Genomic DNA, 13,924 nt, shown 5'->3' with positions numbered 1-13,924 from the left:
CTTGTGTCCAGGGTGTGAAGGGTCTGCAGTGATGTTTCCTGCCTGTTTCCTGACTCTGGAGGTGTACATGTCCAGGATGGAGGGCAGGCTGGAACCAATGATTTTTTTCTGCAGACCTGACACTCCATTGCAGTCTGTTCCTGTCCTGTTTGGTGGCCGATCCAAACCACACAGTGATGGAAGAGCAGAGAACAGACTGGATGATAGCCGAGTAGAACAGGATCAGCAGCTCCTGAGGCAGGTTGAACTTCCTGAGCTGCCACGGGAAGTACAACATCTGTGGGGCCTTAATTGAGATGGTGTCGATGTTGGAGGCCCACTTCAGGTCCTGGGAGATTGTGGATCACATAAACCTGAAGGTCTCTACCACAGACACAGTGCTGTTGAGTATGGTCAAATGAAAAGAGAACTGCAAGCCCAACACCATGTTTGTATTTCTAAACACCAACTTAAGAGAACAATGGAGAAAGGACTTATGCATTGCTCATATTTTAACAAAAGATAAGGGTTTATTCAAAGACTATATGAGGAATGTTAAACTGAGAGGGCTTGTCTAAAAGGATCCACTAGGTGGCAGTATGTCGATTTTAATAAATCACATATGTATGCACATGCATACAGAGACTTATCAGCAAAGACATTTTTTTACAGAAGTGGCGTTTCATTTTCTGCATTAACGTTGGCCTTCACAGCATTGTAAAATTAAAATTAAGCGGTGGTCTTAAACGTAAAATATTAAATACAATCAATGCCAGTGATTTGGAATACTTAATAGTATCTGTTTAAATGGTTGAATGAAAAGCGTTTTAAAATGTTCTGTTTAGTGTAAATGAAAAATTGTCTTTTCAGCCAACTCCAGATGTAGAGTCACCACAGAGAAACCCGACAAAGTTACAGTAGGACCCGCTGTAATTACACAGGGAGGTATCTAGTTTCAGGCGACTTGCTATTGGCTGGTTTTGTGATGCCCTGCGCTGATTTGCTGCAGCGAAAAGCTCCGCGTCGTTAAAGTCCGCCGACGGACCTTCAACCAGTTCAGATGAGGAATTAACAGAGCGACAAACCACCTCTGATTTACTGTAAATGTGTGCAGTTGTGGATTGTGCTGGCATTAACTCCGAATCAAATGCAAAGGTGAGTGTTGTTCGCCTTTTAATAAATGACTAAACGTGTAAGTGTAATAATTGTGAAAAACGCCCACCATTTATCTAATGCATTGTTTTTGGTTGCAGGAACAATTTACAGGATTTTGAACTTCACTGCAGACATTTCCTCACAAGCGATGGTAAGTTTTATCCACGTGCTTTAATATATATCCACAGTTTTGTAGATGCATGCAGTGATTTGATTGTGAGATTGCAAAGGCCGTTGCTCAGGACCCTTAGCAGAAGCGTTTTTTGCGCAAGCAGCGTACATTTTGTACTGACTCTTAAAGTTGTTCCTCTGATGACTGTTCTTTTTATGAAAGCAAGAATGTTTCAATCCTCAAAGTCACAGTCAATTCAAACCAAACTGTCCTTACCAAATGCATACAACTGGGTGAATCACCTCTCCTCGTTGTGTGAAGGCAGCCAAGGAGAACAGGGCATTTTAAGAGGTGCAGACCGACCACAGAGTCCCACTGAGGATGTCTCTGTATGTCAGATAAGTCCCCCCCCAGGGGCCAAATGGTTCAGCACCCACAGCTGTGACAACATCATGGCATTGTGGTGTCCCTACATCTCCAAGCCAAACACTGACAGGACAGGGTGGTTCAACATACTAAATATTATAAGAACTTGTACGACAACAAAAAAGGTTGAGCTACTAATTTTTTGAGGATTTTTAGGAGTGTCTGCTTCCTGCCACAGGAATGGTTTGGATGGAACAATATAAAGAAATGTTGCGTCAAGTGGACTGCATTGATTTCACTTTATCTGAAGGCTGGAAAATGATTGAAACATTATAATTCCGTAATTCCAACATGTTGCCGTCATTTCCTACTTTATAATACAGTCCAGTCAACATGCTTCAGGAGGCAGGGAGAGTTTGTCCCAGTGTAAAATGTGCATCCTGTTCTCCGAGCCACGACTTTTTCATTTTCTGGGATCATACTGCATGGGATGGTCTCCATAAAGCTGCTCTGAGGTTTTACAGGAATGCTTCACTTGTTATATGGTCATAGAGCAGAGTGATCTCAGCTGGTAAAAATCTTATTGGCCCAGTTATAGAAATAAAAGAGGCAACTGTGTTTAGACCAGCCAGGGCATGATGGGATATTTTGGAAGCCAGCCTAACTGCTCTGTCGCCTCTTGCAAAAGTCGAACAAAGCTTTTTGTTTAGACGAGTTGACTTTATATAAATTCTGCCTGCCCCACTGATTCTTTGGGTCTTTCTTTTAGCTTTGTTTAGGAGATTCTGCTGACTGCCTCCGGGACCAAATGCAGTGCATGATGAGATCCTTGCAGGACCTGAAGCAGATAAGCAGGCCTAGGCCACTGAGTGAACCATGTGCTCGGTCTTTCGCTGTGACACGGCTCTGCAAACAGAAGGCACAGCAAGAGCGACTCAATCGTCTACGTGTTTCTGACGCCAGTGAAGCCAGCACGTATGACTCTGCCTGCTGCCTGGCCAGCCCCCTGGAAGAAGAGGAAGAGCATCAGCAGCATGAGCGTTTGACACAAGGCTCCCCAAGCAGTGAAAAGAGTCTGGACTTTGACTCGGGTTACTCTGAGGCCTCTTGGCAAGATGAAGGTGTGGTGCTAAGGAGGACCAGGAATGTGCGAGTCTCCTCCTCCGCCTGCCTCCGCACCAACAGAGGACCTTCTGGCCGAATCCGGCCCAAATCCACCTCGGACGCTTGCCTGGAGCGCTGGACCTCATTTGAGGCCAGTAACCCAGAGGACTGGACAACATCGCTGCTGAGCCGCAGCAGAAACAGACAGCCTCTGGTTCTTGGGGACAACAGCTTTGCTGACCTAATAAAGAACTGGATGGACCTACCAGAGTGTCCTGAGCCAGCAGAACCAAAGCCCAATGTGGGCCGTCGCCTTGCCAAAGACATTTTGATCAACATGCGGCGGAGATTGGCAGGAATGTCTAAAAGTGTGGAGGTGAGGCAGAGGCCCGCAGACTTCACAAGGCTCAGCAGGGCTGCAGAGGCTCCCAAACGGATGTCCTGTCCAGTGGGACTCCAGGCTCTGAAACCCTTCTTTCACCAGTCCCACACAGGCCTTCATCAACCGGACGCTGACTTCTACCAGTTCACTGCTCTAATGAAGACAGGCAGCCGACAACCCATCATATGCAATGACATTATTGGATACATTTAAGTGACGCTGTAGCTCCAGACTGATCATAAACACAAATTAGAATAAAATTGTTCTATTTTCATAATTGGATTTTGTCCACAATGTTGATACATCTGGAATAAAAGTTTTTTTTGGGGGATTTAATGAAAGTTTTCTGTTCCTGCCTGAAATATTATTGTTATTGTAGCCATGCATCATTGAGTTTTACACATTTTAAGCGTCTTCTCAATCTTTCATGTGCCGTTGTGATATTATAGGGGCGAAAGGTGTCTGCTGTTTTCATCAACGCAATATTTCTTGACACCTTTTAAGCTCACAGTTAGTAGTTGGGGGTAGAATCTTTTTTCTTAAAGAGAATCGATAGAATAGATATCCGCACACTTATTCTATGCAGAGTACACTTTATTTTAGCTTTCGGTCTAAAGGACCTGAATCAGAGCAGGTCCTTATTAAGCCTGAAAGCTAAAATAAATTGTATTCTGCGTAGATCTAAGTGTGCGAATATCTATTCCATCAGTTTTAACTGTTTGATACTTACAGCACCTTATTTAAGATTAAGCCAGGTGGAGTGGTGGTTGTCCTGAATTTCTTTAAAAAAATAAAACAACTATCAACATAAAAACCCACACAGTTATGTTTCTTAAGCTTTGTAAACCAAGTATATTCAACAGGACCCTTTTCTGGTTACAATGGGAGGTTTGGTGCAGTGTGCTCATTGGTAAAGTATGTTTGTGAAGGAACTGAAGTCTGTCAGTGAAGTACACAGATATAATGGTTCCTCAAAGACGCATTTATTGAATTATATGAATCACAAACAGCATCCTTCAAACACAGACTCAAGTACACAGTGCGGTAAGACCCTTAAAAGTAGTTCCAGTGATAATGTCAGAAGGGAGGGGGGGGGGGATGCTCGTGTGTTTGGAGTGAGATTTAAACAAGACAGCTGTGTCCAGATGGCTAGAGCACCCCCGAACCATCAAAGCACTGTACCTACTGTGCCAGCGGCCTGTTCTGACTGCACTCCTTTAACATCGTGCTCAGTTTGACCTGAATTAAACCTTGAAACCAAGCCAGTACTGCCCCAGCAGCTCCAGATCTTCTAATCCATATGCCTTGGCTGGCATCTTCACAACCTCTTAGTCCGACCTCTCGAAAGACACATTTTACTTGTAAATGAGAACCAAAAGTTGGCAAATGGAAATTACAGTTTGCAAAGTTTATGGTTTTGCTGTTAAATCAAAAAAAGAGAAGTAGGATCATAACAAAAACAAATGATAAAAGTATGCCAGTGAAATAATTCAAAAATATTTGTGGAAGAAATAGATAGACGCTGGAACAAATCATTCAGATATTAATCTTTGTAAACAACAGCTAAAGCAACACAAGCAGGATGTTTTTAACCGATATGATGTAACAGGAGAGTTAAGTTTGCTTTGTCACATTGAAAGGGTTCCATGTGATGCATTTTCAATGGAAACTGTGGAAACTTTGTATTGGCGGCATCACAAGAGCATGTATCCGATAGTTGGGACTGTCACACAGTCCTCATCTTCAGTGAACGAGGCGGTCAGCTCCAGCATCTTCTTGTGCGGAGGGATGTCTGTCTTGGTGACCATCCTCACCACGTCAGAAACACTGCAAAAATACACAGTATATTTACTTGAAGAGTCAAAGCTTAATCAATTAATTCATCCTACTATCAAGTATTTATGTATCCAAAGCTTTATAAAGCGTAATCCTCTGTGAGATAGACCATTCTGCTGCTGGAAATACTCAAGAGGCACACAAAAGGTGTATTAATCAGTGGCTGAAAATAGTCTCCAACAAAACTACTCTTTACTATTCACTGTTGTTCACGTAAGGTTTTAGCCAAACTGCAGTGCCCAGCTGTTTTAAGAAACTATTTCATTTGTTCTTAAAAATGCAACTAAACATTTGTGACCTGTTTTTAAGGATTTACATCATCAGTTGGAAGGATCGGGCTTGGGGACACAGCCATGGTTAGGGAAGTCAGGAAAGTATTGAGAACAGACTGCTGGCTTTGGTCTTTTCATGGGAATTTTTGACAATAACAAAAACATAAAATAATAGCAACTATACAATAAAAGGATTTTGAATGGCTTCTGACTTTTTAAGTTCTAAGTTCCCCCTCACGGGCCCAACACAGGAAGCTAGGAGCAGGGCGACTGCACAGGAAGTGACTGCTGGAGAGGGCATTTGTCACGTGTGGCCTGCTGTCCACATGACAAGCACTTTCAGACTGCAGCTCAATCTAACCTCAACAACAACACCAGCTCCCCAGAGACTGGAGCGTCATTAACAGACATGGACATACACACAGTCCATTTCAAGATGAACATGAAGACATCACAGCAAGAATCAAGCAAAGAACAATAACAGTCAACAACTTCGATGTACACATCATTGCCTTTAAAACTTCTATTAAACCTGATTTATTACAGTTTTCCTCCTCCTCCTCCTGGAATCGAAACATCCCTAAAGGGTGCGTATTCTGCTGTGATACAGTTCTTGATGTGGAGAGTTCACAGCACAAGGCGCCTGATTTCATTTCAAACATCCCGGGGCTTATAATGTGCCGCAACCCTGAACAGGCCCATACAGCTTGGCTTCTCACATGCAGAATAAAAAGGTTTGTACTAATTTTACTCTTAAACTCTTGTCCTCAACAAGCAGACGGAAACCCGATGAGGATCGGTCTCACTCGTCAGTGTTCAGTGGTGCATGTGAGTGTGTCAACAGGCTCTCTGCTCACAGGCTCAGAGGAAACACCTCATCCTGCCATTAGCCTCTAAACAAACAAAGGGAGGCTGCTCGTTGTGATTGTTTATGTGGCAGGGTTGTGTGCAATGTGTAGCAATGCATATGGAAATTTAGCTAGACATACCTCTGCTGGAGCCTCTCTCTTTGCCCCTTGTATAAGATAGCTGTTCCATAGTAGAGTTCACAGATGCTGAGGTTATATTCATCCTGCACAAAGAAAGGATTCAATTAAATGCACAGTACAATATAACAAACATAGCAATGTGTTAAAGTGTAAAAGAGGTAAATTCTACAAAGACAGCAGTCCGCAGTGCTAAAGGTCTGATGACGACCTGTGGCCTCAAACAATTTCAGCAGTTCAGGAAGCTCTTCAGTGTCTCCACAAACAAACCAGGGGGAAAGCAACCAGTCAAAGGTTAAACGAAACCTGGAGCAAATATGATCACTTGCCAATCTATTTTCCCATTGCCTCCTCAGAACAAACTGCAGCAGAATCAATAAATCAAACGTCTGTTCGGGGCAAGACGGTGCATGCATAAAAAAACAAGTTAGGAGTCATATGCTCAGGCATTTCTACTGCAAGTGGCCTATGTCATATAATAAAGACATACTGCATATGTAAGAGCATTAGGAGAGTACTTACTCGCACTTTACTGGATATGCAGACTAGGATATGAGATCTTCTATAAATGTACATTGTATTCAGGGTTACTATGGTGTGCAATCACCAGATCTAGTTTCTAATCAATTACTTGCTCCGTGTTTTTATGTGACAGCTTGACGTTTGTCAATGTTGTGAAAATTCGTATCACTTGTCCAACAATTTGACTTAGACGAAAGATTGAATTGGAACTGACATGTTTATCTTCTCATCTATGACTTGTACTTTGGTGTGAATTTTGTGCAAGTGAGCATCTTAGTTGTTACAGACACAATATTTTAAATTATCTCTGTAAGCACAATCCTTATGAATCATAAAATCTAGGTTGTATGAAGATAAGTAGAGGCCTCAAAGGAAAAGTTTTACATTTTGAGAAATGTATCCACTTTCTTGCAGAGAGCTAGTTTACAGGACTGGTGGTACAACTCTCATGTCCGTCTGCTAAATATGAAACGACCACGAGCAGCAGGCTAACTTAGCACAATAACTTGAAACAGGGGGAATCAGCTGCCTGGCTTTGTCCAAAGGTAACAAAATTCACTTACTAGCACCTCTTAAACTCACTATTATGTGACGTCTCAAAAACTAACGTGTCAAAACGAATCTGGTGTCAGATGAGCATGTATGAGTAGTACACGTATGAACTGAGGGAAAGGTTCCAAATGTTGTTCAGGCATTGGAAGAAATGGTTCAAAAACAGCTTGACCTTTTTCCAGGATGGTAGAATAGAGTCCTGAAGTTGTGAATAGAAGATGTAAAGTGGCCAATAATTTCAAACAAGGGCCATTGTGTGCACTGGAGGAAGGTGAACAGGTTTAGGGGTAAAAAATAAATAAAAAACATGCACAAAATATGCACAAAGTAGCAGCGGGTGTGAGGAGAGTGTATGTTTCCTTGCTGAAAGGAATAAGGTGGCCATACCTTGATATACTGGATCAGATCTCCCAGGGTCATTTCCTGCTGACCGTGTCTGCCCTCAACAAGGAAGTCATCCCACAGGGTGTATTTCTTTCCTGCGACCTGCCGATAGACACGTTACACACACACACACACACACACACACACACACACACACACACACACAAAGTTGACAGATGAAGTACTACTTTCTGTGAGGGGTGTGCAGAACATGTTTGGGCCAATAGCAAGAGTCCTGCGCACTCAGAGGCAGAGGGACTACATATTTCATCACTGTGTTATAAAGCAGCTGAGAACAATCAGCAGCTCTCAGAGAGGTGCAGCGTAGACCCGAACAAGCCACGAAGAGGTCAAGAAGGGGCTTCCTCATGTATGATGAACTCACCCTCTTGCTTTTCTCGAGTTTCCATCTACAAGACTTTTCACAGTTTTACAATCATCTTGCTCTAGTGAAAAAGACATGCAGCCATGTCACTGCAGTTTGATGCGGATGATATTTGTGCAACTCCAGAAAAAATGTAAGAATGCTGCTTAAAAAAAACGTCTGTGAGCACTGTTAGCTCTGGGCTGAGAAATAACAGACACCTTGCCAGATTGCACTTCTAGGAGCTGAAGTTTGAGCTGTGAGGGGCCAATTGTCATTTTGAATTTTCTGTAGTTCTTTGAGTCTTTTGTGTTAAAGAGACACACTTGAAATCTGGCTGTTTAAACTAGGAATGATAGTCTGTCTATAATAGCAGCTTTTATCTCCTGTCCTCTATTTCTGATAGATATACGATGTGCTGACACAATTTGTCCAATTTTCATGGAGTTATAAATAAGCAGAAAGTTTATCTATGACCGTTGTAAATAATAGGGCTGTGCATCAAACATTAATGTTATTTTTGAACTGACCAAAATGTGTCACAAAAGGCATCCAAACCAAGTTCTAAAAGCTGGCATCAAACATCTGGTCAGATTTGTGATCTTGCTTACTTATTTCTTTAATCCGATAGTTTAAATGAAGACTTAAATAGTTTTTGACACATCAAGACCATATGATGTTAGAAGTGTGATGAGAGTGTCTTGGGAGTCTAAATGAAGCTTAACAAACATTTATTAATTTAGAAAACTTCACAAACAAGGCATCTCTTTCTTCTGCCTCAGGCTCCACTGTCACCCTGCAGCACTGCCGTCACACCCCTCACATCTCATTAGCTCTTTTATTTTAAAGGTAGACCAACATTAACGCTGCCGTTTCTTTGGTCACTGGACAGATATTGGTTTTCACTTGCCACTCTGTGTTTACCTTACTCATCATAATCCACACATGTAGGAGCTAAGGTGAAAAAGTCACCTGACCCAAAATGAGTCAGGATCCCTCCCATGCAGAAAACAAGTCAAAATGTGTCATGTAGTCAGACGACCCTGATGACACAGGCGCTGTCTGGTGGGAGAAGTTGTGAAGATCAAAACTTGGCTCGAGATGTGAATACCAAAACTCCGGCTAAACCTGGGTCCAATTATCTCTGCTCCAGCAGCCAAGGGGAACTTTTCGACTAGCCCTCACAGCTCCCACCACTTATGGGGTTTGGGGTTATGGAGACACACTCGAGGCAAACTTCTCCTCAAGTCTGACAGGGTATCTAGGTCTAGGTCCTTTCTCCAATTTTCAGACAAAGCACATTTTGTTTGCAAGATGCACTTCTTACCCCATGGTCATGTTATGCACTTCTTACCCCATGGTCATGTTATGCACTTCTTACCCCATGGTCATGTTAGTTTCTGCTTTAGTTTATGCAGAGTGAATTATAAGGCCGACCTCAAACTTTCTATGGCAAAACAGAACTTAAGCCTTAAATGAAATGCACTTGTAGAACAAAAGACCATTATTTACAATGATCTTGCAAATGCAAAGTCATTGTCAGACTTTAAAAAGGAACTCTTTTGTTTAGTGAGTTTTTTTACGAGTGCTTTTTTGTGTTGATTTTTACACAATGCTAAGCAGGCACGCAGGCTAATTTTACTCTCTCCCCTCCCTTCCTCTTTCTCATATCTGTCGCACGACTCTGGAAGTGACCTGAAGCCAATCAACTACCCCATCAGTCCATGTGTAGAGTGACGTCAACTATTCAACACTATAATAGAGGAGACAAATGCTGGAACCATTCTGGCTCCTGGAAACAATTACAAATGGTTTCCCACAAGCACAACTACATTTTCTTTTTGTCATGGAACCTCAGCCATAAAAAAACTAAAATGGCCCAAAGAAACAGTTATCTCTGGGGAAAGAGAAGGAATGTGAAGGAGAGAGTTATTGTTTCCCTCTTAAAACAACACTGAACCAACTTACCAGTGTGGAAAATAACACAAAATCAGCTTTATTGGAAGTTCAAATGCAATTATCTGTTCCTGTATAATATATAGACACATCTTTATCCGCTGTTACATTTTGAAAAAAACAACCGTGCTCAAAGTGGACACTGCAGTCATAAAAAGACCAATCAAACGCAAAAGCTAAGTAGCGATATTACATAATATGGATTACATAAACAGGGTGGCCAAATCTCTCATATGCTGTCCACATATTGTACTCTGTATTATAAATAGGGCTTTGGACTTCCCCCTAAAACATGATACAATTGGTCTTTCCAATAAAGGAACACGATGACATTTCAAACCTTAATCGCTTCTCACTTCACTATCTCGCCCGTCATAGTTTCCCTGATGCTATGGACAGTAAATTCTCCTTAGCATGGTGGTCGTATCAACTGTAGTCACAATTTGGAAACAGCATTATTTTCATTTACTGTAACAGCAACACAAATCATCTGGATGTTTAATACTGTAATAATTGACTTCACTCTTCTTCACAGGATTTATATTTGTATTTTTTAAAACAAATATTCCATCAGTGTTTGTGGCTGAATTATTAAACATTATGCTCATTATAGATTTTCCTATAAGTTACCCTAATATCTGACATGAACAACCCAAACATCAAGCTACTTCCTCTTGTTGACAGGAAGCATGTCAAGCTCTTCCTGACAAATCTGAATGGAGACAGAAACAGCTTCCAGGACAAAAATAATCTCATCATTAAATAAACCGCATTTCAAATACACACACAGTCCTTCACTTTTCCATTCGTCTGGTTCTAAAGCTGTGAAACTGCATATGAATGTATCAAAGGGTATTAGGGAATTCAAATCAGCATCATTTTGTAGTTCATTTATTTATTAATTATTAATTAATGCTACAGCCTTCGTGAAACATATTGTCTTTTTTTTTTGCCAAATTCACATTTCACATTCACATTTTAGAATCAGTTGAAGGTATTTTCAATATTAAGAGTGCACAAACTAAACATTAATAGATTTGTGTTCTGGGCAAATTAAGAGACCTCACCGAGACAGTTTACCAACGCAATAAAGACCTGATACACACTTAAGCCTCTTATGATAACAAGGCCGACTGAACCCAGAAAATAGACGCCTCTGAGATATATACGTGGGGGCATGGGAAGTTCAGCCAAGTAAACCTGATAAGGAGGTAAAATGAATCCAAGTCTGCTTGCGATCCCCTTCAGGGAACACAATTATGCTGGTCATTTTTCACAGGTCACTGCATGTGGAGTGTTATCATAATGTGAGTTCTTAATCTTGCCCTTTAAGACAATGGAGCATTTTTGGAGACAGGAAAATGGGATCAGCAGCCAAACCTCGATAAGTCCTCCTCCCTGCAGTCTGCCACAACAAACAGGCACGCTCCTGCCTCAGCTTCATTAACTGGACAGAATCCCAACAGTGGAAACATTTTTACAACCCGTTGTGGCTAGAGGCCTGTTCCTTCAAAGGCAACGCTTTTCATTTGGAGGGCTTCAAAGTGAGGCTTCTGGAGAGAAATCTGTGTGGTCTTTTTAGATCAGATTTTCATCTTAAGCTCCTTTAGCTTCCCTTTTGTTGACAATCTGGTTAATTTCACCAGGACATCATATCCTAGATTAGCTCTTCACTGAGCATCAAGTAAAGCCGCATTTCCCTTCATATGAAGTGTTCACTGAACATATGGTAGTGATGCTGCTGACTACTGTATATGCTGTACATTGCAGTACAAGCAGGAATGCATCTAGGTTATTTCAGATATACTGGGAAAAAAGTGTAAGATAGTAGAAGTCAGGTTTTTTTTTAACCTTTAAAAACCTTTTTTAAACATGAGCTGGCACTTTATCTTCTTTAAAATGTAAAATCATATATGTTATCTCTAAGTGTTGTATGAGACACTTTACGTCACACCTACAGCACAGGGCCAATGGTGATGCGCAGTGATATTGCCGATAATATCACAACATCAATGGATGGAAGCTCCCAGGTCACCAAAGTGCTTCTGGATAATGACAGTATATCTGGCTGAATGTGATTGTGTGTGTGTTCAGTAAGGAGTAACACACTAGTGATACAGACCTATCATTGTGGATACGCATGAAGTGATGCACCATGTAGGTACTTTTGTATGAGATGTTGCAACTGACAAAGCAGTCAAAATCTTAAATCCCTTCAAATGAAAATCCAGTATGCAACTGAATAAAATGTTCTTTCTTCTAACTGAAACAGTAGAATTCAATTAAACTATGTTTATGCAATGTTTGCACGTATGAGACCAGAGAGTTGATGCGCCACTCAATGTTGTCACTAAGCCTCTTTCACAAATTGTTTCCATGAGATTACTGCAGTCCCTTTCACACATGCCGTCTATCCCTGAAATGTTCAGGAAAATGACCTGCATGGGGTCATGTGTGAATGGGAGCAGGGATCGATAATCAGGGGAAATCTGTACCCTCAATTTCCCACCTTTTACAATGTCAGCGGAAATGCCGGTATGGCTGTGTGTTGTGAATGAAAGCAGTATCATTGCATGGATGAGCAGTTAAAGGGTTACATCCATCTGATGAACATAACTTTCATGTGGCGCAAGCAAACCAAGACTCAACTAATGACGTATTTGAATCCACAACTTTTTACTCTTTAGCCCGCTCCTCATTTCTGCCTGAAGCTAGACGCTCGAGGCTACCAGCATAATGCCCATGAATCCCTGATAGTACTATTGGTGGTTAAGTTGCATTGTAGGTAATGCAGGCACCAGGTTTTGACAAGGAAGAAGAATGTGGGGAACATAAAAGAAAATAGCTTTGGCTCCGCTGCATTGGTTTTGATCTTTTTTCTAACTGTCCATCTCTGACATTGTTATAGGAGTGTATTGCTCCTATAACAATGTCTTGCTGTATGTTTTGCTGTATGACATTTTTAACAAAGGGACAACAGTACTCTCATGCAAAGTGAGCCCTTGTCTGAACGGGAGTGTCATCTGCTACCTGGTCACTATTGATCACCTCCCTTTTTGGACTGCAATGAAGAAACAGATGGCTGAGACCTCCAACTGCTCCCACCAGCCCACTGCAGTTATTTGTCTATAACACCCCAGAGAATTGACAGGATACCAGCCTTACACGCATCCCAAAGACATTGAAATACATTTAAACAATACGTCAAACTAAAAGCATACAATCTGTATTAAAGAAACTTTGTATTTACGATCGTAAACTGTATGTTTTGAAGGCTGACTATACTGGTGCAGCGTGAAGGAGGAGACACTTCTCAGGAGAGTGCTGAGTTTGACACACAGACTAAAAGCTGCCAGTTAGCTTTGAAAGGCTTCCATTGACGTGTAAAACGGCAAACAGAATCTCAATGTGATTGTCTTTCAAATGAGAAGATAAGAGCTCTCTGCCTGACTGAAAATGACCTGGGGCAGAACGACCGAGTCAATAAAATGCTCCTCTTGCAAATGGGCCAATGACATGCTGGAGCCTGCAGAGACACATAAATAGCAAATGTCTGATTGACAAAGTCAGAGTTATAAAGCAATGAATTATCATCAAAAGGCTTCGAAGTGATCTGATGATCGTCCCAACACACGACCACGGATTACGCATTAGAATTTGTAATACATGCAAGTTTCTTATTACGTACTTCTTTTGTAAGAGGGTTGGGCGTATTTTACGATGGAATGATGCACTGATAAAACAGAGGTGTTGTTAATTAAAATATTGCGTAAATGGACTTCAATTGACGACTATTTGATTATTCCATGCAAAAGATTTTGTTGGATACAAGTACCCTGTGACTTTTATGATTACTGCAGCACTTGCTGTTTATTGGTATGTAGTATGGATTTGGGACTCGCGTCAGCAAATGTGTCACTCACAAGGATCAATTTGCCGCTCTGAACATTGACT

At 41.4% G+C, this 13,924-nt stretch overlaps 2 protein-coding genes across 3 annotated transcripts in view; one reads left to right on the top strand and one right to left on the bottom strand.

Annotated features, from left to right (window-relative positions):
- The first annotated feature begins 1,042 nt into the window (after positions 1-1,042).
- inka1b (inka box actin regulator 1b) lies at positions 1,043-5,294 on the top strand. Of its 2 annotated transcripts, XM_031867837.1 has the most exons (3): positions 1,045-1,134; positions 1,233-1,285; positions 2,382-5,294. In XM_031867837.1, exons 2-3 carry the CDS (start codon positions 1,283-1,285, stop codon positions 3,309-3,311), a joined length of 933 nt encoding a protein of 310 aa, XP_031723697.1. In that variant the 5' UTR covers positions 1,045-1,134; positions 1,233-1,282; the 3' UTR covers positions 3,312-5,294. The 2 variants fall into 2 exon arrangements, with proteins under 2 accessions (XP_031723613.1, XP_031723697.1); XM_031867753.1 differs by having other exon boundaries at positions 1,043-1,285.
- Positions 3,877-13,924, bottom strand: part of uba7 (ubiquitin-like modifier activating enzyme 7) — a 33,396-nt gene continuing 23,348 nt past the window's right edge. Inside the window, exons 22-24 of the mRNA XM_031867624.1 lie at positions 7,654-7,752; positions 6,196-6,278; positions 3,877-4,925 (exon numbers count right to left, since the gene is read on the bottom strand). Of these exons, the coding sequence (XP_031723484.1) occupies positions 4,793-4,925; positions 6,196-6,278; positions 7,654-7,752 (315 nt within the window). The 3' untranslated portion in view covers positions 3,877-4,792. The remainder of the gene's footprint in view (positions 4,926-6,195; positions 6,279-7,653; positions 7,753-13,924) is intronic.

Source organism: Anarrhichthys ocellatus, unplaced genomic scaffold, assembly GCF_004355925.1.
Source record: "Anarrhichthys ocellatus isolate YVR2014 unplaced genomic scaffold, GSC_Weel_1.0 scaffold1, whole genome shotgun sequence".
NCBI classification, from domain to species: Eukaryota; Metazoa; Chordata; class Actinopteri; order Perciformes; family Anarhichadidae; genus Anarrhichthys; species Anarrhichthys ocellatus.
Note: the sequence above shows the minus strand (reverse complement) of the source record. Positions and strands in the feature narration are given on the sequence as shown.